The following is a 23,896-nucleotide window of genomic DNA, read 5'->3' as shown; positions in this document are numbered from 1 at the left end:
AAATTACTAGGTAAAATGTTAGTATACATATATGTTTAGGGAGATTCCTATGAGTTACCTACTAAAAAGGCTGTGGCTATTGATTTTCAATCAAATATGAGCAAAATATTTAGTCTTAGTATATTTACTGATTATTATTGCATTTTCTGATCATTAGAAATCTTAATGATAAAATGCTGTATGACTTTTAATTTCTTCCTTCACTCATTTTACCTTCCCTTCCTACTTCTTTTTTTTTCTTCTGTTCCTTCATTTTTTTTTCCTTTCTTTGGATATTTGTGGTGTGTGCATATGATTGTGTAGATGCACAGTCATGTAGGGCTCTAGGGAGAAAGGTGAGTTTCTTCCTTTATGTCTATCTTACTTTATGCCAACAGGAACTCTGAACTTGAAGCTCATCATTTTGTCTATGCTGCTGATCAGCCAGCTTCCAGAATCTGCCTGTTTCTGCCCACACAGTGCTGAGGTAAAAAATTGCATGGCCATGCTTGCTTTTACTTCTGGGGATTCAAAATCAGGTTTTACTTACCTAGCAAATGCTTTTACCCACTGAACCATATCTCTACCTCCTCCATGTTTTTATGAAGTAGAATATCTTTCCATTCGTTTGTTTCTGTGAATTGCTTTTCAAGTTTTTATGTCTGTTGTTTAAAATTTCTTTTTAAATCATAAACTCTTAATGGAATAAAAAGCCAAGTTGTTTCTAAATAAAATCGTTACTATGAATTAAAGTATCTCTTATATATCATAAGCATATATTGCATATATATTATTGAAATATAAATATACGTAGATTTACATTTGTAACATAATAATGTAGCAGGTTATCCCATAGTTCTGACACATAGGCAAACTGCATTGTAAAACAGAGAATGTTGACTTTTAATTTGCTTTTAGGTTTTTTAGAGATTGTGTTCTTTCTATGTGCTTAGACATCTACTGTTACTAGTTCAACCAATGGCTGGAGGAGATAGCAGATGTTCAAATGGTCATACATGAATTTTAGGGTATTTACTGACACTCCTAGTAATCACAAGGTCCAAAATGGTTTGCTACTTATTTCTCTGCCTCTTTCTATCTCTCCTGAGTAACTTAGAGGGAACCACTCCACATGGTACCACATTTTATAAAACAGTTAATTATCACATTTTATGTGACACTTAGTGGTGTATCATTTAGCCTTGTAAATGAGAGCTTTTTCATATATAATTCCAAAGAAAAGTGCTTATCTACTTTTTTTTTCTTTTTTAAGATACTTAAACTTGTATCTCACATTTGATACAGCATTTCGGCTCCAACCTCAGTGCTTCCTTTGATGCCCTGATTCCTTAAAACACTGTGTGCGAACAATGGAATATGCATTTTAAATTTTATGATAATTATCCGGTAATGTCTTCTGTGACTCTTTTCTCTCAGTATTTCCTTCCAGCATGTGACTATTGTAGAAGTTTGCCTATTAAAATTCAAATTAGGTCGCAAGGTATAAATTGCTTCGTGGATGTTTTTCTCCATCTTTTGAAAATTCTTCATGTTTATAGCTCTTTCACTTGCTCTGTTTTCCATGAGGCTGAGGATTCATATGGAATTACAGTGCAGATACAAGTTCAGGGATTCTTAAATGAGAGATATGTACATTTCCATCATGGTGCCTTTGAAATGGAACCCAACTGGTTTCCATGTTAACTAGAGCATGAGAAGCTAATTAGAAATGCCTTTAAATCTTCAGGCCATGGACCTATATAAAGCCAGTTTCCAAAGTTTTTAATATCACATAAGTGAAGTTTGGGATAGAGGCAATGTGGTAATCTCACTCCTGAGGCGTGTAGATGTAGCCTGACTAAGTTGCTTATGAAAATGTGATTTCTTAGGGCTTTGGGCAATTTGATTTAAGGAAGGAAGCCAGGGAATTTTTGATATAGCAGGAGAGTGACAGGTTAATATTATTAGGAAAAGAGAGTGGAAATGTAGGCTTTTTCCATTTCGGTGTTTCGATGTTGTCAATAGGATTGGCAGTGTAATTATCTCTGGATTAGTCACAGGCCTAGACACTTGTTAAAAGTGAATATAATGTAAACTGTAACTTGACAGGAAATTTGTTTTCAAAGATATGATGCAAGAAAAGGGCAAAAAGTTCAAACTGAGAAAAAAAAAGTTAAGCATTTCTAAACTTAGCCGCTGAAACAATATTGTTTCTGAAAAGATGTTGCTGATGGAGACAGTTCTGGGGAGTTTGCTCACTGTCAGGATGTGATAAGTACAGAGCCAGGCAGCTTCTTACAGGAAAGATCACACCGATGTCAAGCTATTAGTTTCAGCATCCCAGTCCCTCAACACCAGGGATTTTACTCCACCTCTGTGCATACCTAGGCGTTACCAACTCAGAACACACAAGGAAGAGGGAATTAACCCTTGCACAGGATGCTAGCTCAGAGGCCCTGCTTCTCTGTTCAGCCATCATCACTCACTCCTTAACCACCCTGTGAACACAGGTAGTGCTGTAGGGACCTATGAGTTGCTTCCTGTACTTTATTGCCATATCTTGTCCATACATTTCTAGATATGTGAGAAAAATATTGAAGGCACATAGTCACTTTGAATGTGAAGGACTTAACAAAGGTAAAGTGAAAAATGGAATTAGAAATCACCTTCCTTAAGTAATTCATAATCTGTTGCAAGCAAAGGATTCATCACAGTAGTACGCAAACTTTGGGGACTATGTGCATAATTCTTCCTTTCAGAATGTAGCCCAAATTTATAGAAGAAATATTCATTAAATTGACTACAGGGGTTGTTATAGTAATGTTTTCCTTAAAAATTCTGAATAAAAATGAAATGTTTGACAGTAGGGGAAATTAAATAAATGATGATGTGGCACAAGACATTAAAAAATAAAGGATTAGAGTATCTGTCATCATATTAATGAGTCAGATTAATCTGGAATACACTGTCCACGAGGCAGTGGTGGCATATGTCTTTAATTCCAGCACTTGGGAGGCAGAGGCATATGGTTCTCTGTGAGTTATAGGCCATCCTGGTCTACAATGCAAGTTCCATGACAACCAGCGCTCTTACACAGAGAAGCCCTGTCTCAAAAAACCAATTTTAAAAACTGGCCGAAAATATAATATTGTCTTATTTTTGTCAAACTATAGTTATACAGATAAAAGCTTTAGTTAGTTGTTTTTAGGAACAGAAAAAGTCAAAGTAGTTGAAGTGAACAGGTAAATTCCTAATTATTCTGGCTTTTTGGTGGTGGGGGGAGGGGTGGTTCAAGACAGGGTTTCTTTGGGACCTGTCCTGGAACTAGTTCTTGCAGGTCAGGTTTGCCTTGGATTCACAGAGATGTGCCTGCTTCTGCCTTCTGAGTGCTAGAATTAAAGGTGTGTGCCACCACTGCCTGGCTCTAGCTTTTTTTTTTTTTTTTTTTTTTTTTTTTTTTTTAGGCTTCCTGTATGATAGATTAAAAGTTCCTTCTTTTCAAAATGTGTGATGACAGGAATAAACCCAAACCAAGGTCACAGAACATTCTAAGCGAGTGATTATCTTCTATGGTTGACTTCCTAAATAATAATTTAAAAATATAAGCAAGTGTTTGCGTTATTTTCATTTAGCATAACATAATATAGAATAGCCAAAAGATTTAAAACCTGTCATTGCACCCAAGCTGAGTAAAATCTTTTTGATTGATTTTTCACCAGTGAATAGTAATATATATAATTACAGTCATCCATATTATTTCAAACTTCTATTTATTACTCACTGTTGTAGGAGATGCTCATGAGAAGTGATCAATATGACCAACATTTTACACATAGAGAAGATAAGGAAAAATTTTCCATGTGAAATTGCAATCACAAAGAGTGCATGATGAATTCTCTTCAAAGAGAAACCAGATTAGCCAACTGTCAGAATGTAAGATCACAAGAGACTTCTCTGAATATGCCCAGTGTGCTGTCTGAGAAGGCTTGAATTAGTCAGCAGAAGGATGCCCATCATTCACTTCAAGGAATAGTACAGTCTAAGTAACAGAGAAAACCATATTCTTTTTAGGTTCCCTAAGAGCTCCTGTCTTTAGAATTCTAACATGTCATAAAGTCATGTGTCAGAGACACAAAAGCAGATGGGATTTTGTGCAGTGTTGTACTTTTTCAAGAACAACCCAAGGCCATCCTCAGAAAACCAAGAGAGTCTACTATTTTCTTTCTCTTGAGAAGTAGATGCATTGTCATTATTATTTTGAAGTACCACATACCATATATCTTTTCTACTTTTCCAAATGATGAACTCTATCAGGAAAACAGGTGACCCATCCATAGACTATAACTCAAAAATATTTTGTTTGCAGTCTGAGCTGGCTTCCTTTTGATGATGTGTTCGTAAAATTAGCTGGCCTTTCTTCTATTTTTAGTTTTTATAAGCAGATACTCCTGAAGGCTCACTAGTGAGTCCTGAAAGAAATAAGGTCAGACTAATCACCTAAACAGATTGCATGTGCTAGAAATTCATATTTCCTAGCCATTGTAAGATAAAAAAAGATCATCATTTCCTTGCCCAGAATAGCATTCATTTCTAAAGGTCCTAAAACAACAACAACAAAAAAAATAGATTGACAAGAGAAAATCATAGTAGGGCTTAATATAATTGGTATTGCCAGAGTCTTCAGAAATAAATATAACAGCATATAAAACTTTATTTTTAGCATGCTATTTGGTGAAAAGGCAGGTATTTGAGTAGAAATGCAAATAAAAGACAGAGCATGATCTTTTAAGCAAATTGGACAATCTAGTAATGTTTTTGTTTAGAGTCATATGTATGTCTCCTTATCACTAAAGAGGAGGAGAGTTTACTGCCCAGGTATAGGGAAACCATTTCTGGGCCTAGCTCTGCAGATCATTTTTTAATTGTTTTTCTTGTGTGTGTGTTTCTCCATTTCTTCCCTCTATTCTTTTATTCTTTATATTATTCTTAAATTAATTTCCATTTTCTTCCATTGGCCTGGTCCTGTTTTCTTTTATAGCATCAATCTTGGTTAATAAAGATATTTTTCATAAACCTGGCAGGTATGAGCTAAATATATGCTACTATTAAGTATGTGAGTCTTTCAACCCTTTAGGTTATAATTCATATGTGCCTTGTTCTCTCCATATGTCTGATTCTTCACTGATAGAATATTCGATTTTGTAGGCATACTGACTCTGTACTGAATATTAGTCTCCACCAACCACACATCTAGCCACTTAGTGAGCCTCAAGCAAGTATCTGTAGACACAGAATGAATTGATTGCAATTAGATAAGTTTTGTTCATCTTTCAGTAAGAATCCACAGGGGTGAAATTAGATTATTTTACATTCATCTCAGTATATTTAAATTTTCTAGTCTTCAATTCAAACTTTATAAATAGAAAAATGAAACTGTATTGCTGTTTATTGACTCATTCATTAGGGACTATGTATACTATTTCAGAAGATAATATTTTCCTAAATACTGTCAAAAATGACAGTGATAATTAGCTATTTTAAATACTGATAATAGGATTATCTTCAAACAAATGAAATTCTCCAGTATACCCGTTAATTATACCATCAAAAGTTTGTGTAAGGTTTTTCCAATGATCAAAATAACTGACACTGTGACAGGGTTGAAACAACATCAAACAATCTATGATCAATAGTGTACCTGGAGCTGAGAACAATATTTGAGTAAACAACCTTAGTGATTTGATTGCTTGGGTTGCCTATATTTATAAAAAGTGGAGGATGTGTTAACATTTATCCTAGAAAGGCAAAAGAAGGACGTTTAGACCTAGATTAGAAAGAATTTTATTTTGACCGTTGATTTGGACCAAAGATGTAAAGAAAGGAAGTTTCAAAGAATGAATATGGTAATTCCGGAGACACTGCTGGAACTCTTCTAGGATCTTATGTCCTGAAACAAGCAATGGAGCAGAGACATAAGACAAAAGCAGAAGTGGACAGTTTATTAAAACACAGAATGAGTCCAGTGAATGGGAAACAGGCCAGCACACTGAAATAGAATTGACTAATGTAGCTCAAGGGGCAAACACTATAGGAAAGAAGGGCTACTTGTATGTGATGCACCCATAGTACGGGCTTTCTCGGTCGTTTTCAAAGCTCACACTCACTCATGCATGCTCTACCTGTTAAGTGTACTTCTTTACTTCATGCATGACATGTCTCATTAGCTTCTTAAGAATCCAACAGAGCTATACATGATGTGATGAATTAGAGATCACCTTCGGACACATTGGAGTATCTCTGTACTTGTGACACCGACTTTAGCCCGCTTTAGTTCCTCTCAGTGGGAAAGGTACAAGTACTTGTGCTTTCCTTTTTGCCAATAGGTTTTTCCTTATGCTAATTTTACAGCTTTGTTAAGTCCTTCAAGACTAGACTTTTCACTGTATTTTTCTGTCCTGCCTGAGTATCCTACCATTTTAAGAATTTACATTACAAGTCTTTACACATGGTTCTCTTTATTCTCCCCATCTACCACCACAATTAATACTTAAAAACATAGGAATATTTAAGTGTCTTTCCTATCCTTAACTCTTTACAATCCACAACATTTCTGAAATCAGATTTGTAGTTTGTTTCTCATTGTCAAGCATTTCTCCAAGGAACAGTAGCTTGAACTCTGCTAATGCTATTTTAAAAGTACTTTCTAAAAATAGAAATAAAAATTAAAACCAAAATTAAAAACACTATTCTGGTCTAGGGATATGACAATTTACTGAGTGAGTGTCTAGTATTCACAAAGTTCTGCTCTCATTTCCATCACTGTGCAGACCAGGTATAGATGACATTCATTTAATAAACAATCTGGGGTAGGTGGACGTGGGAAAATTATAAATTCAAGATTATCCGCAGCTATATCATGAGTTCTAAGTCAGTCATGGATATATAAGACACTATCTCAAAAAAAAAAAGAACAATGCTAATCAAAACACAACCAGTATGTCACCCTAGTCCTAGATTATGGTTCTATTTGGGGATCTCTGAAGTTTTCTCTCATCAGAATTCAATCAGAAAACTGGTGGTAAATAATCAGGAATAGAATTTATTCAAGATGATTCTAATAAAAGATTAAACATCAACCTCATCTTCAACATACTAACATCAAAAATGCTTTCAGTGGTGTAATGTAGGGGACAATGTGGGCCAACTACAACCACATAAAATCTGAGAGAGCTTGACAAGGGATTCTAGACATAAAAGAACAGAGTTAAGCATGACTTCATAGTAGCTACATTTTTTTTTCCAGATAGACTCTGTTTGCTGGAAGCAAGCAGAAGTATGGGTTTTTTATGAGAAGGCTTCCTGACTCAGCATTACCAGCAAAACTGCATGGTTTCTTTAAGAGACAGCTTCCTGGTTTGTGCTGACAGTAGGAACTCTCACTCTTTGGGAAGGTTCTGCTCTTAAATGGGATTTGTGAGCAGCATGCTGCTAGCTGCTTAATGGTGATGTAGCCGCCATTGTATCCTTGGAGCTGGGGTGGTGAGCATACCTCCACCATGATGGATGGGACAGAGCCAACAGGCAGGGTCATGAAGTTGGTCCTAGCAATGTCCACTTAGCATTTAAAAAATGGCACTCCTGGTCAAAAAATGATGATAGATATGCAATAGAAATTCAGATGGAAAAGACCTCTAAATGAGTCACAGTGTTAGATAAATGTACATGGGCTTATGAAAGAGAAGAGAGAATACAGAATGTCATAGATTATTAAAGGAGTAAAGATAATTAAATATTGAACAAACCAGGTGGTAGTGGTGCAAGCCTTTAATTTCAGCACTTGGAAGACAGAGGTAAGTGGATCTCCATGAGTTTGTTACTATAAGACCTAGTTCAAGGACAGCAATGGCTATTACACAGAGAAACCCTGTCAAAAAAAAAGAGTAATAGAGAAAAAAATCATGGAAAGATGGAAAATATAGAGAGTCTGGATTATGTATACTATTGTATATTTTTTTTTTACTGTGATTGAGTTAACCTAGAGAGACATTCCATTGTACAGGTTGTTAAAATGAACCAACGTATATTTTTTAAAGGTATACTGATTTCAAAATTTGAGTCTAAGGATATGCTACTTTGGAAAAGGTTCTGCTTTTGTTTCCACAGAAGATGAGAACTTATGGATTCCTTCCAGTCTAATGTAGTTTTATGGAATAAGATCCCCTGAAAGGTCTCCATGAAACCTAAAATTATTTCCCCAAACAAACAGCAGGAAACATTTGGAGAAAATTATGCCCAAATTCCCAAAATGATTATTTATAAAAGTTTGTTTTCAATTAAAAAGGGATAGGATAAAGAAAGGAATGCTTTGCATTGTTATGGATCTTGGTCTATTGATACAAACATAGGGTTGATTTTGTTATACTGTTTATATTTATTTCTGCCCGTATTTATGTTATTGTTCTTATGCAGCTCATTTAAAAATGTAATGTATAATTAAGAAATACAGGTTAAGAGATTGTTGTCCATATTAGTCAAACTTTAGTCATGTTAGTCAAATTTTCTAGTACAGAGATTTATTTCAGATGGATAGGTATTCTTCGAACCTTTCAAGGACCTATAGAATATGGCATTTAACAGGTTTTAGGAACTTTGACTTTTCTCAATGGTGAGACATGTCTGGTTCTGGCAATACCAATTACTTCAGAGAGATTGATGGGCATTGAAGAAACTCATTATGTAATTTGCCTTCAATGTGACAAGACTAGTCATTTGGGCAAGAAATAGCTCTTGCATGGACTGCTTTATTTATGCTGTACGAACTGGATACACAAGACCCATAGAAAAGAGACTGCTGAACTTTCCAAAAGATGGGATGGTCCTTTTGGGTTTCTGACTGCCAGACATTCTGCAGGACACAGAAGAAAGAAACTGATGACCTTTGTCTTTAAAAGGCAGAACAGATCTTCGAATTTCCTGCTTCATGGAAAAGCCGGCTGGATTCTATGGGCCTGTAGGCTGAAGATGGATGCCCCAGTGTTACAGAAGAACTTGGGATGAATGTCCAGACAGCTAGATGTCTATCAATTCTAGAACTTTGGAAGTTGCTTACAATGCTATTCCTGTTTACTTATGTAATATTATATCCTTCTGGGGTCTTTGAAAAGTTGAAGACAGATTTTCAAATTATAGTTTTCCTTAGTTATGATAAAAGATAAATTTGATATAAAACTTTAGACTCACAAAGATAGGATAGATGAAAAAGTATTTTTCTTAATTTACCAAATGTAAATGGGATAATAATGTAACTATAATTCATTCTTGATAACTGTTTTGTATATGTAATTTTATTGTGTTAAAGTTAAAACCTTCATTTTTATTTAGACAGAAAAGACCTCTACTGGTTAATGAATAAAGCTGTTTTGGCCTATGGCAGGACAGATTATAGCCAGGCTGGAAGGGATATAGAGAGAATAGTTAGAGTAAAGGAGACACCAAGTAGCTGCTGTAGGAGACAGATGTGAGAATCTTACTGGTATGTCACAGCCTCATGGTAATATATAGATTAATAGAAATGGATTAAGTTAAGATGGAAGAATTAATAAGAAACCTGAGATAATAGGCCAAACAGTCTTGTAATTAATTAATTTCTGTGTGATTATTCAGGTCTGAGAAGCCAGGGAACGAAACAGCAGTCTACATTTGCAGTGGGGGATGACTGATAATTATATTTAAGCAGTCCTGGTTATATTGGTGTGGTTATCACTATCTCAGTTCTGTTTCTAAAGGGTGATAATAGATAAAACCTTTCCATTAAGAGCTATTTAAAGAGATACTTGTACCCGTCTCTTTTATTATCAGTATGTTAAAGCAATTGGCTCCAAAGTATTATTAATTATTCATGATTCTCATGTTGCAAAATGGAAAGGGCTGAAGCCCTTGTTCTAACTAGAGAAGAAACTATATAGCACAATGGGTTATATTTGACACAGTTCTGACCATTCATGTTAACGTATTATGTTTCTTGGTTTTTGTTTCATCTTGAGAATAAAATTCTAACAGATATACAGAGATGACAAAAACTAGAAAATATGCTGTTTGACCAAACTAGAATTACACCTATTCCACCTTTACCAAGTTCTTTCCTAATTTCTTTAAAGAAATGAACATTTATACATCCATATTCTTTGTAACAGAAAGGTTGTCAAAGTTATCATTAATTGGGAATTTGGATTCTATTGGTTGATAGGTTCTGCTTGGAGAATATGCTCACCTACCTTCACAGGATGATTACTTCCATTAAATGTGTGTATGATGTAGATCATCATGGAGTTTAATTGCCAATAGATGGTATATTTACCTTTATTTTCTTTTGTCAGCATTCATTCATGTGATGCTAAATTTCTCATTAAATGGTGCCATTCAATTTTATTTTTGTCTCATTTACAAATATCTCTGTGAGTCACCTCACTCATGAATAAAATAAATTAAAATTTAACAATATTTACTACCTAGTAGGCACACACAAAGGAAATACAGTAGATATGGATTATAAACAAAACAAGAATGAGATATGAATATGTTAAGAGATGTTGAAAGATGAATGATCAGAGTGTTCTTCATACAAGAAGAAGAGTTTCTAAGTGATAGAAGACTGGGAAAGTAGCTTGTGTTAGAAAGAAATTTTCAATTTAGCAGTATGGAAAGGCAAACTTGTGGTTACTTAAATAGACTTTTCTCAGAAAAACTTGTCATATGTAGAGCATAATAAAGTTAGAATGAGCAAAGGAAAAAGAAAATGTCAAGATATTACTATAAATTAATTGCTCTGAACTTTATCCTGCTGGCACATGGGCATCATTAATAGGAGAAGGAAGAGAAATTGACATTGATGAAATTATATTTAAAATTAATTTAAAAAGAATCTGTTAATACTCATTGGAAAATGACTATAGTTGTCCAGGCATTATAAATACCCATTTATTTTAAAAGCTGAATAAAAGTTTATTCAATAAATTAATGTCAGAAATAAAAAAAAAGGAAAACAGTATTTACTAAGATGGTTCTGAAAATAATCACATATGATTTACTTCATCAACAGAATTGGAAACATCCTGAAAAGAAGGTACAGAAACAGAGATTAGTGTCACTTAGTTGCAAAGTTCACAAAAATTGCTGTTACTGAAGAAAACTGTTTTTGCAATAATTAGCATAAAGTGAAAACATTTCATTTAGAATTAAAGACTGGAAGGTGGAGAATTGTCAGTTATTCACTTTTATCTCAGGCTCTTAGTAAAATACTTGCCATATTAGAGAGAGACAGTGTATGAGCTGAAATAATTACATAAATATGACTGAAAAGTACAAGAAATGCTTGATAATAATTACATATACTGTCTACATAGTAGTCCAACTCTTAAATGACTTCTCAGTTGCAAAGGTTTTTTTCTTGCCATTTCTTTTAATAACTACCAACAAAAACACAATTATTGATACGATTTACAAATCTTTTGATTTATACTCTATAATAGGAAAAAGAAAAACATTGAGGTGATTTGGTATTACTACGTCTGTGTTAAAATTTAAAATTAAAATTACCTGCCATCTACATTCCTGCTAGATTTCATCAATTTTTGTTTTAGTTAAATGGGCTGGAAAATAAAGCAGAGTAACATAACCCTTCACAATAGCCACAAATAACATAAAATATCTTGGGGTAACTCTAACCACATAAATGAAAGGCCTGTATGGCAAATCTTTAAGTTTTTGAAGAAAGAAATTAAAGAAGACAGCAGAAAATGGAAAAATCTTTTATGTTCTTGGGTAGGTAGAATAAACATAGTAAAAATGACAATCTCACCAAAAGCAATCTACAGATTTAATGCAATGTTCATCAAAATCCCAACCAAATTCTTCACATACCTTGAAAGAACAATACTCAACTTCATATAGAAAAAAAAAAAAAAAAACAGAATAGCCAAAGCAATCCTGTACAATAAAGGAACTTTCGGAGGAGCCACAATCCCTGACTTTAAACTCAACGATAGAGCTATAGTAATGAAAACAGTCTGGTATTGGTATAAAAACAGACAAAACGACCAATGGAATCAAATCAAAGAGCTGGATATCAATCCACCACATACCTATAAACTCCTGATTTTGACAAAGAAGATAAAAAATATAAAAAAGTAGAATGTAAATAGATCCATATCAGACAGAGAACTGATCTCCAAAATATATAAAGAACTCAAGAAACTTGACATCAAAGGAACAAATAATACAATAAAAGGGGGGTACAGACCTAAACTGAAAACTCTCAACAGACAAATCTCAAATGAATGAAAAACACCTAAGGAAATGCTCAACATCTTTAGCCATCAAAGAAATGCAAATAAAAACAACACTGAGATTCCATTTTACAACTATAAGAGTAGCCAAGATCAAAAACACTGATGACGGCTTATACTACAGAGGATGTGGGGTAAAGGGAAAACTTCTCCATTGTTATTGGGAGTGCAAACTTGTACCAATGCTTTGGAAGTCAGTATGGTAATTTTTCCAAAAGTTAGGGAACAATCTACCTCAACACCCAGCAATACCACTTTTGTGTATTTACCCAAAGGTAACTCATTCATACCACAAGGGTATATGTGTAATTATGTTCATAGCAGCATTATTTGTAATAACCAGAACCTGGAAAAAACCTAGATGCCCCTCAATTGAAGAATGGATCCAGAAAATATGGTACATTTACACAATGGATTACTGCATAGCAGTAAAAACCAATAACATCTTGAGATTGAAGGCAAATAGATGGATCTAGAAAAGATCATAGTGAGTGAGGTAACCCAGACCCAGAAAGACAAATATAATATGTACTCATTCATAAGTGGCTTTTATACATAAAGCAAAGAAATTTCAGTCTACAATTCACAACCCAGGGAACCTAGACAACAAAGAAGACCCTAAGAGAGACATACATGGATCCAGGAAGGAGAAAAAGACAAGATCTCCTGAGTAAATTGGAAGCATGAGGGTCACAAGAAAGGGTAGAAGATGAGGGAGAGAAAGGGAAAGCACAGAAAAATGTATCACTATTAAGATCAAAAGATTAACAGCAGAGATATAACAAAATAAATGAACTCTTAAGTAAATGGAAAATAATATATAATTTAGTTTAGCATCTACCAAATAAAACAGCAATTAACATGCTAAACTTAAATTTGTATCAAAGGGATAAAGGGGTGGCTTAGTTGATATAAACACTTTTAGCAGTTGCAGTTGTATGTTCCAAATATATACAAAGCAACTCACAATCATCCTTAATTCCAATTCTTGAGGATCTGTCACTCATTGGTGACCTCTAAGGACAAAAGGTGACCCTGCATACATGCAAATTCAACACACACACACATAAAATAAAAATAAATGAACCTTCTGACTTTGTGGGAGCCTAGCTGTTTGGATGTTCACCTTCCTGGACCTGGATGGAGGGGGAAGGACCTTGGACTTCCCATAGGGCAGGGAATCCGGACTGCTCTTCAGACTTGAGAGGGAGGGAAAATGGAGTGGGGGGAGAGGGAGAGGAGTGGGGAGAGGGGGAGAGGAGTGGGGGGGAGGGGGAGAAGAGTGGGAGGAGGGGGAGGGAAATGGGAGGCGAGGAGGAGGCAGAAATTTTTTTAACAAAAAAAAATAAAAATAAAAAAAATAAATAAATGAACCTTAAGTAAGAAACAATCAAGCCACTAAAGTATTCTTGTGAATGAAGCCATCATAAGAATACACCTTAAGATAAAGAAGCATGCCTGTTGAGTAGAGAGACAGCAGTTCTAAACTCTACCTGGTATTGCAACTAGTTGGAATTTTATTGAAAACTAGAACAATACTTCTACGGCTAACAGTATCTACATGTCAAACATAGTGTCAGATAATCATTATTTTCCCATTTAAAACTGTTTTTGACCACTAATAAACCAGTCAAGTAATGCTCTTTATCTATATATTAACCTACATATGAAGGAAAACTTACTTTAAAATTTTTTATTTCATAGAAAATTGTCAGAATGAAGATACATATTTCATGTTCTTTAAATATCATCATTTATGTCTATGTTAACCTACATAGTTCAACTATTGTGTAGGGATAAGTCCCGCCCCTTAGGGGGTATGTTTGCCTTGGGCTAATGTTTGCCTCTAAATTTGGCAAGGGTGCTCACAGCGCTTACTTCTGCTTTCCTGGTCTCCGCGGGAACGGTGGTTCTGTAAGTCTATTTCTCCATTAAAGCTATATATATTTTTTTACAATCTGTCTGCATTCGTTTATGCCGTTACACTATTGTTTATTCTTTCTCTTCTGTTTAACAATATCTTAATGTTTTAATAATCTCTGGAAATTTCACATAGTTTATTTTGATCATATTAACCAACTATACTCCTTCTCTCATCTACTCCTTCCCCTTTACCTCTCCAGCACCATGTCTTCTTTTAACTTAAAGCCTAGTGATGCCAATTTGTCCTGATCATAAATATTCCTAGATATAGAGCCATCCAATGGAAGAAGTCCAAACAACTGAGATCTATACCCTTAAAAGAAAAAAAAAAAGAGAGAGAGAGAGAAAGAAAACTATCTCTCACTTTCTGGAAGCTAGACAGTGCCATAGCTCATCATTCGGGGATGGCAACTTTTGATCTCCTTTCCCATCCACGCTGACATGCTGACTTGTTTGATTCTGTGCAGGCATCATGCTGGCAACTATAACTTCTGTGAGTTAGGAATGCAGTGGTTCTGTCATGTCCAGAAGGCATTGTTGCTTTCTGGTCCCTTTTTACCTCTGGTTCATATCGTCTTTCTGTCCCTGTATACAAATCAATTCCCGAAGGACCAAAGATCCAACTGAAACTGTTACAAGAGCAGGAAGAATACTTCAGGACATAGGTCTGGGTAAGGAATTTACAAATAGGACTCTAGTGTCCCCAAAATAAGACCAACAGTCAACATGTGAGATTTTAAGAAATTAAAATGCTTAAAATGCTTCTGTAATACAAAGGAAACCTCTAATCACTTGAAGAGACACCTCTGGAATGGAAAAATATATTTGCCAGATTTATAGCTGAGAGAGGATTAGTGTCAAGAATATACAAGAAACTAAAAAAAAAAAAAAAAAAAAAAAAGTCTAGCAATGGTAGTACCTGCCTTTAATCCCAGTACTCTGGAGGAAGAGATAGATGAATCTCTGAATCTGAGTCAAGACTGGGCTACAGAGTTACAGAAGATTGAGGGTTGCATGGAAAAGTTCTGTTCCTAAATTGTGCACATGAAAGAGGTGCCCCTGTTTTCACAATGTTAACATTGTTGAAGAACTGATTGTTGCCTGGGGCACATGGGAGAGCAGGTCTTGTGATCATAAAAGAGAGAGTGCTGCTTCCGAGCGGGCGTGCGAGGCGCGCAGCGGCTGTGGCTTCCTCACCGCTCCGGAGCCCCAGCGCTAGCCAGGAAGAGCCTAGCCGGCTCCCTGCGGGCGGCGGCGGCGCTCCAGCCATGTCAGTGCGCTCGAGTCTGGGCCCACCATGAGCCACGGCCATGTCGGTGATCGCCGAGGAAGACGACTATGAATCGGAGCCCGACCAGAACCGGGTGGTGGGTCGGCCTAAGGGCAAGTTGGTCCCAGCCTCAGCGGTGAAGTTGGCTGCCAACCGAACAACAGCAGGAGCTCGCAGGCGCTGGACGCGATGCCTCAAGTGCGAGGCCTGCCTAGGGACTGAGTGCGGAGAGTGTCACTTTTGCAAGGACATGAAGAAATTCGGAGGCCCTGGGCGCATGAAGCAGAGCTGCATCATGCTGCAGTGCATCACGCCAGTGCTGCCCCACACCGCCATGTGCCTTGTGTGTGGCGAGGCAGGGAAGGAGGAAACAGTGGAAGAGGAAGAAGGCAAGTTTAACCTCATGCTTATGGAGAGCTCCATCTGCAACGAGATCATCCACCCTGGATGCCTTAAGATTAAGGAATCAGAGGGTGTGGTCAACGATGAGCTTCCCAATTGCTGGGAGCATTCGAATTGTAACCATGCTGGCAAGACCGGGAAACAAAAGCGTGGCCCTGGCTTTAAGTATGCCTCCAACCTGCCTGGCTCCTTGCTCAAGAGGCAGAAGATGAATCAGGACAACAAGGAAGGGCAGGAGCCTGCCAAGCGGAAGAGTGAGTCTGAAGAGGCTCCCCGTCGCAGGTCAGATGAACACCCTAAAAAGGTGCCTGCAGATAGCATCCTACGCCGAAAGTCTGATGATGTGCACCTAAGGAAGAAACAGAAATATGAGAAGCCCCAAGAGCTCAGTGGACGCAAGCGAGCCTGGACGTTTCAAATGTCCCCCTGTTCTTCCTCTCACCTCTCGCCAGTCTCAGCCCTTGGTGGAGATCCAGTCTCACTTACTTCCAGCAGCAGCTAAAACCTGGCAAAGAAGATAAGCTTTTCAGGAAAAAGCAGTGGTCCTGGAAGAACACTGAGGATCGGTTGACACTGGCCAACCAACCCCTTAGGCGCTTCAAGCAGGAAACAGAGGACGATCTGCCTGAGGCATCTCCTAAGGCCCAGGCGAGTGACCAGTCACGTTCCAGCTCACCCACCGCTGGGCCCAGCACTGAAGGGGCTGAAGGCCCAGAAGAGAAGAAAAAGGCGAAGATGCGCCGGAAACAGAGGCTTCCCAACAAGGAGCTGAGCAAAGAGCTAAGCAAGGAGCTCAACCACAAGATCCAAAAGACAGAGAGTACCTTGGCCCACGAGACCCACCAGCCCATCAAGTCAGAGCCCGAAAGTGAGAACGAGGAGCCAAAGAGGCCCCTAAGCCACTGCGAGCGCCCCCACTACTTCAGCAAGGGGCTCAACGGCACCCCTCGGGAGCTACCACACCCTCTGAGACCTGGCCTGCGCAGCCCACCTTGTGGTACGTCCCGGCCCCCACCTAAGTGCATCCAGATGGAGCGTCATGTGATCCGGCCGCCACCCATCAGCCCTCCACCTGACTCGCTGCCCCTTGACGATGGAGCAGCCCATGTCATGCACAGGGAGGTGTGGATGGCAGTCTTCAGCTACCTCAGCCACCAAGACCTGTGTTTCTGCATGCAGGTCTGCAGAACCTGGAACCGCTGGTGCTGCGATAAGCGGTAGTGGATCCGCATTGACCTGAACCACTGCAAGTCCATCACGCCCCTGATGCTGAGTGGCATCATCCGGCGACAGCCTGTCTCCCTTGACCTCAGCTGGACCAATATCTCCAAGAAGCAACTGAGTTGGCTCATCAACCTGTTGCCTGGGCTCCGGGACTTGGCGCTGTCCGGCTGCTCATGGATTGCTGTCTCAGCCCTCTGTAGCTCCAGTTGTCCATTGCCCCAGACCCTGGATGTCCAGTGGGTAGAAGGACTAAAGGATGCCCAGATGCGGGATCTCCTGTCCCCACCCACAGACAACAGGCCAGGTCAGATGGACAATCGGAGCAAGCTCCGGAACATTGTAGAACTGCTCCTTGCTGGCCTGGACATCACAGATGCCTCCCTGCGGCTCATTATCCGCCATATGCCCCTGCTATCCAAGCTCCATCTCAGTTACTGTAACCACGTCACTGACCATTCCATCAATCTGCTCACTGCAGTTGGCACTACCACCCAAGACTCTCTGACAGAGATAAACCTATTAGACTGCAATAAGGTCACTGACCAGTGCCTGGTCTTCTTCAAACGCTGTGGAAATATTTGTCATATTGACTTGTGGTAATAAGGGGCGGCAGGGCTGCATCCCCAGCCTGGCTAGCTTATGCCCCGAAATAACAACACACAAACTGTATTCATTTAAACACTGCTTGGCCCTTTGGCTCTAGCCCTTACTGGCTAATTCTGATGTCCCGATCAACCCATCTCTAATAATCTGTGAGCACCGGTTTTACCGGGAAGATTCTAGGTCCATCCTGGGTTGGAGCTGAATCGCGTCTGTCTGCCCCGGGGTGGGGGTGGGGCATGGCATCTCTCTCTGAGGCATCTGCTCCCGAGAGAAGAGCTGTGGAGTCTGAACTCACTTCCTCTTCCTCCCAGCGTTCTGTTCTGTTTACTCCTCCCACCTATCTCTAACCAATGAGAGCCAAGCAGTTTCTTTTTATTTAACCAATGACCTTCCTCCATCATTGACTTGAGGTACTTCAAGCAAGTCACCAAGGAAGGCTGTGAGCAGTTCATAGCTGAAATGTCTGTGAGTGTTCATTTTGGGCAAGTTGAAGAGAAACTTCTTCAAAAACTAAGTTAGTTCCAAGACAAGCATGTAAATATGGAGGGTTGGGGAAATACAGCCGGGGAGGGGAAAAGACTACAAACACAAGTGGGCTTATATTCCCTTTGGAATTCGGAACAAAAGACCACAGGACACAGTTCTTGCCAAGGGAGAAGCCATTCAACTACCCATTTGGGGGATGAGTGAGCCAGATGTTTGCCTCTGCTCTTTCTGCACCGTGACTGCACTGCTTTCTGGACCATTTCTAAAGCGGCCTTTAGAAGACATTGCAGTTGGAAAGGAAGATGAGCTTTGGAGAAATTCTCTTAGAAGCCTGAGCTTAGTGCTTTTGTTGATAGCTTTGTTTGGGGCACCCTATTCCTTGAAATGCCAAGGCTTCTGGTGTCAACGTAAAGTGGACCACACACACCATCCACAGACATCTTGACATGTTTTTTTTTAGTTGGTTTTGTTACATCTTACATTATGCAGAACTATTTTTGTATAAATTGTTTAAAATTATTTATGTAAGATTTGAATGCATACCAGTGTTTTTATTGTTTAGATTGCCAACTTTCCTCCAGGTAGGGAGAACTTAACCTGTACTTCATCAACATAAAGAGCCCATCCACAGATGTGCCCAGGTGTGACGGGGCTATGACCTTCCACTTAAAAGCATGTTTAACTGGATGTTGAGAGCCTATTTTCTATGTCAAGAAGTTACACAAGCATATTGTGGATAAGTGTATAGTCCAGGTAAAACACTTTGCCAAGTTTCAATAGTTTACCTTTTCCTAAAAATTTTACAATTCAGATTTCAGCCTTTACACTCAGGAGGGATTTGCTCCAAGCATGAGCTCTTGTATTCTATCTCCATAGATCTCATTTATACCAGGATCAAGTAGAATAAATGTGTCCATAGCCTTCCTTTCCTTTGAAATGATCAGTTCTCACTGAAGTTGGTAACCAGGTTATTTTCTAGTTGTCAATTCTGCATCCGTAAGTGCCATTGTTGTATGGTGGTGTTTCCTAGACTTTCCCTGATGCAGTTTTACCTTTGTTGGATTTGTATAATAAACAATTGTTTAAAAATATCAAAAAAAAGAGAGTGCCATCCTTGACCCCCACCAGCTCTAACACTCAGGAGAACAGGCCCTGCACCTTGCCAGAGCAGCACAATTGATACCATACTGTTAGTACAGGTGTGGGAGAGCCAGCCCTGCACTGTGACTATGGGAGAGCTTTCCCATCTGTATTATGGTGATATGGATGTGTGAGAATGGTTCGCCTACCCCCTCTCACATCCATCAATACTGAAGGCAGGTGGAAGAGCTGCCCCTGTAGCCAGAAAAGCAGGAGTGCCATTCCTGTCCCCCAACAGCTGCAACATTCAGGAGAACAGGCCTTCTACCTTGCCCAGGCAATACAATAGGACCAACACTGGTAGGTAAGATGTAGGTTTGCCAGCCCCAAAATTGTGCTCCTGGGAGAGCTGTCCTCATTTCCCATCTGGCAGACCAACACTACAGATGCCCAGGGTTCTTACTTGTCCTGCAGCAACATCTACCCCATCTATCTTCTGCTGATAGAGCACATGAAGAGAACTGACCCTCAGACCCAAAGCTGTAGGATCTCACAACAATTGTCCAGGAAGTATTCTAGTGGGGGCCCAGCCTCAAATGTATAGTGGAGACCAGGGGGGCTTCAACCAGACCAATGACTCTATAATGTACACTTACAAGTAGAGATACATGGGTAAAGTTCTATATGGCATGGCTTGGTTAGCACTACAGCTAACCAAGATTTTAAATTTCTTTTCCTCTTTTATTTTTTTTATTTTATTTTCTATCTTTTTTTCTCTTGAATTTTGTTTTATTTGGGGTGCAGGGGAAGAGGGTGGATGTGAAGGGACAGGGAATGAATGGAATTAAGACATATGATGTGCAAGACACATACATAAATTTTTAAAAAAAAATTTAAAAATGAAGTTGTAATGGAGTTATTGGGTTCAGTTCAAGGCAGTATTACACCATAATAGCAGTGACACTAATATTTTCTGGGGAAGGGATGAAGTTTAGCACAGGAATATTGGGAATTAAGCATCTAGCCATACTAGCAAAATTTCATTTTCTAACATCTAGGTTCTGTCATTTATGGGAAAGTTTGTACAAGAAGGGATGTAATAAGTCGCATAGGGCATGATTTCAGTAAATGAATCGATTTAGAAAAATAGAACCTGCTCAAGCCTGAACCTTTTATTTGCTTTTTATTTCTAATATTCTCTTTTATCCATTGCTAACTTAGAATATTCTGCAGTTTTACTTTATCTCTTTCTTCTTAGTTGATAACTAACTTTCCTAATTATTTTCTTGAGATAAAGTTACAATATCTATAGAGATTTGAGGCAGCATGTGTGGAAAAACATCTGAAAAAAATTTAAAGTTTCTGGACAGATGTTATAAGAGTCTTGTAGAAAAAGCTATCAGCATTACAATCCCAATTCTAATTTACTTTACATCAGGCATTTAAATTTATTATCTTTAGGCCATATGCTCCAAATGAAGCTGGGTTCTATATTCATGAATCAGTTGACAATGAACAGTTAAATTCTGCTAATTCAGAAAGGTGAAGTTGAGTGAGCTTATTTAAATGGCAGAATATTTGTAACTACAAATTCTGCATACCATCAGAAGACTTCCAAAAAAGACCTGCCATATGTTTAAAAACCGCGATGAAAACGATTTAAAAAAAAAAAAACTTGCAACTTTTCCACAGCTATAATTGGGAATATCTTAGCATTTCCATTAAAATTCTATTTTGAGAGCTATAAACTTGGACATGGAATTTACTGTAGGCTTAAATGTAGCATCTGAATTTGAAAAGAACATTAAGATACATAATATGATAAAATAATTAAATGATTTCTCACATTCCATAAATGGCTAATATCTTAGCAGTGTTGTTGGATTTGAATTAGTTTTTTAATGAGACAAATGGACTACTTTTTATGACTTACTTAGCTAGTATAATCATGTGATATCACACATACCAGTCACAACAGCCATGAATATTCACTATGTTAGCTAGAAAGAATAAAAGTAAATAGATGTTGAAAAAGTAGGAGCAGGAAAGTAGCATTCCTTGGCCTTCCAAAGATCTTGCTTGGTTCAAATCCAAGGACACATTACAGACTCTCTGGAAAATAGCACACACATGGAGACAGCATGTGCTGGCAGTGAACATCCAGAGACTGGGTTCCAAAACATTTAGATAGAACCTACTTAAATAAACAAGAAGACACTTCAAGTTGGAAGAATCAGTAAAAGTTGTGTAAAATTATCCCTTCCATTTTAAGTCATCATCCTTCTCCACACTCACCCCAAATTAAATCAGTATAAATGAGCAGCTCAAAGAGGTTTTGGAAGGACAATTCCATTCTTGTCTAAAGAACAGCTCCAATGTTGCTATTCCATGAGCAAAGTTTTTTATTCGGTAGCTTAATATTGTTATGTGAACCCACAAGAGACTGTTAAAGGGTCTCAATAATTTATTAATATATAAAATGGGGATAAACACTCACTGATCCAGAACAGATTAGATGCCACATCCAGCTGCTGTGTCCATTGTGCACAGGAGAGATGGGAACAACTGCTCCTATATCTTGCTCTGACCTCAAGAGAGAGAAAGAGGAGGGGAGGGAGAAAGAGAGCACCAGATCCCCCCATATTCATCAGTCATGTATGCAGTCAAGACCATATCATAGGACTTAACCCAAAATTCAATGACTAAACAGATCAAAATCCCATAACACTTCTCTTTTTCTTCTAAATAAAAAAGTTTCTAATCCTAACATAAAATTATCTACATTAAGAACAATTATCAGGTACTGTGCAAGATGAACATAAGCCAATAAGAACAACAAGAAACAAGGAACACATTCTAAATGTTCAGGCCGTAGGTAATTGGCAAATTGCAGAGGTTAACCCAAAAGCTGTCCTATCATGGAGAGTCTAAGTCTTGTACCTAATATGCCCTAACGAAGACATGAGAGAATTGTAACTGTAACTATCTAATCTTCAACCCCATAAAAAAAACCTGAGAAAAAAGATAATATTATCCAAGTAAGCAGAAATTGAAAGCAAGTTACTTCCAAAAGATACAATAAATGACAGAAGCAACTGGCTGCCTGGACAGTCACCCAAAATATCTCCTCTGCATTGGGGTAGTTAACTTTGGGTATCAATCTAGAATATCTAAAAGATATCTTGTTAAGCAGTTGTTTTACTGTGAATCCTGAGTATCCAGGTTATACAGTATATTGCCAGGAAGTCCAGGCCAGCGCAGTTTCTGGCCCAAAAGGCTAGTCTTGCCACATTGAAGGCAAACTCCATAAGGAGATTCTTTGATGCCCATTATTTTCTTGAAGTAATTGTGGTTGACAAGAGCAGACATCTCACATTCAAAGAAGTCCAAGTTATTAAAACATTTTAAATGCCATATTCTGTAAGTATTTGAAGTATTTCAAAATTACCTATTCATCTGAAATATTTCTTTGTATATCTAGAAAACCTAACATGTCTATAAGTTTGTCTATTATAAATGGCTATTAATTTATACATTCCATTTTTAAATGAGGTGTATAAACATAATACCTTAAACAAGAGTAGAAATATACATATAGTATAACAAAATTGACCTTAAATTTGTATCAGCAAACCAAAATCCATGCCAATGTAAAGTATTTTGAGATTATCAGTTGCCTTTTGGATTGAAGAAGATTTAATAATCTACTTTTTTCATCATTTAGGTATCATATCCCGCTTTTTTCTTTAGAAAGATATTGTCTATGATCATTAATCATTTATAATCAACCAAATTTAAATGAAAACAATCATTTATAAACAATGTTTTTGGAATTTGGCCTTATTTTTTATACATTTCTTGCTGACTGGGTGAATTAGCAATCTTATGGGGGCCTGGAGAAAATTAGAATTATGGTTAAATATTGGCTGTAGTAGTCTGTGATGTTGCATAGTCTCAGTCAGTTGCCTTGAACCTGTTCTAGATGTTTGATCACCTGGGTCATCACTCCCATCAGAGACATTCAGGAGATATTACAGGGTCAAAACACATTAGCCTGGAAGGAATACATAGCTTTTTATCATCTCTGGAAACAGAAGCAGAACTTCTTTTCCAAAGGAAAATATACATAGACCCAAATTTTGAACCCATAATACCTTTGTTTTGTTTTAGCTTAGAAACTCCCAGAATCAAATGTCTGTATGTAGTTCAGTAACAGTCAAAAAATCAAAGAAAACACAATAATATACATTATTCAGACTCTTTGTGTATTTTCCATTTTATGTGGCTTATTATAATTTTTATTACTCTATTTCTTTTGAAGGACCTCAATTTATTACCTTTAAATTATTTTTAAACCTATGACTCTGTCTATCCTTTATCCTCCCTCTCTCCCAAAACTACTCATATTTATCAAACATACTGTGACTAGTTTAGAGTCTTTTTTGTCTAAAACTGTCCTTACTTTGTGTTTCTAACCCTTTTGACTGTATAATCTAAATCCCTAAATACATCATGTAATACGTGGATCTGTTGTCCTCTCCAGCCTGCAGCTGTGCTCTCAAGCCCAGAGGCAGCAGCTGGGAGC

General features: G+C 37.7%; 1 protein-coding gene across 1 annotated transcript; it reads left to right on the top strand.

The window, feature by feature from the left end:
• The first annotated feature begins 15,556 nt into the window (after nucleotides 1-15,556).
• On the top strand, nucleotides 15,557-18,264 carry LOC121461952 (lysine-specific demethylase 2B-like). Its single transcript, XM_041673332.1, is given in 3 exon segments — nucleotides 15,557-16,367; nucleotides 16,370-17,738; nucleotides 18,156-18,264. Coding segments are annotated over 3 exon segments (2,289 nt in total).
• The last annotated feature ends 5,632 nt before the right edge of the window (nucleotides 18,265-23,896 follow it).

This window comes from Microtus oregoni, unplaced genomic scaffold, assembly GCF_018167655.1.
Source record: "Microtus oregoni isolate MIOR12 unplaced genomic scaffold, Mior012 000023F_ref0000262, whole genome shotgun sequence".
NCBI classification, from domain to species: domain Eukaryota; kingdom Metazoa; phylum Chordata; class Mammalia; order Rodentia; family Cricetidae; genus Microtus; species Microtus oregoni.
The sequence above is the reverse complement of the archived record's forward strand: the minus strand, read 5'-3'. Positions and strand labels throughout refer to the sequence as shown.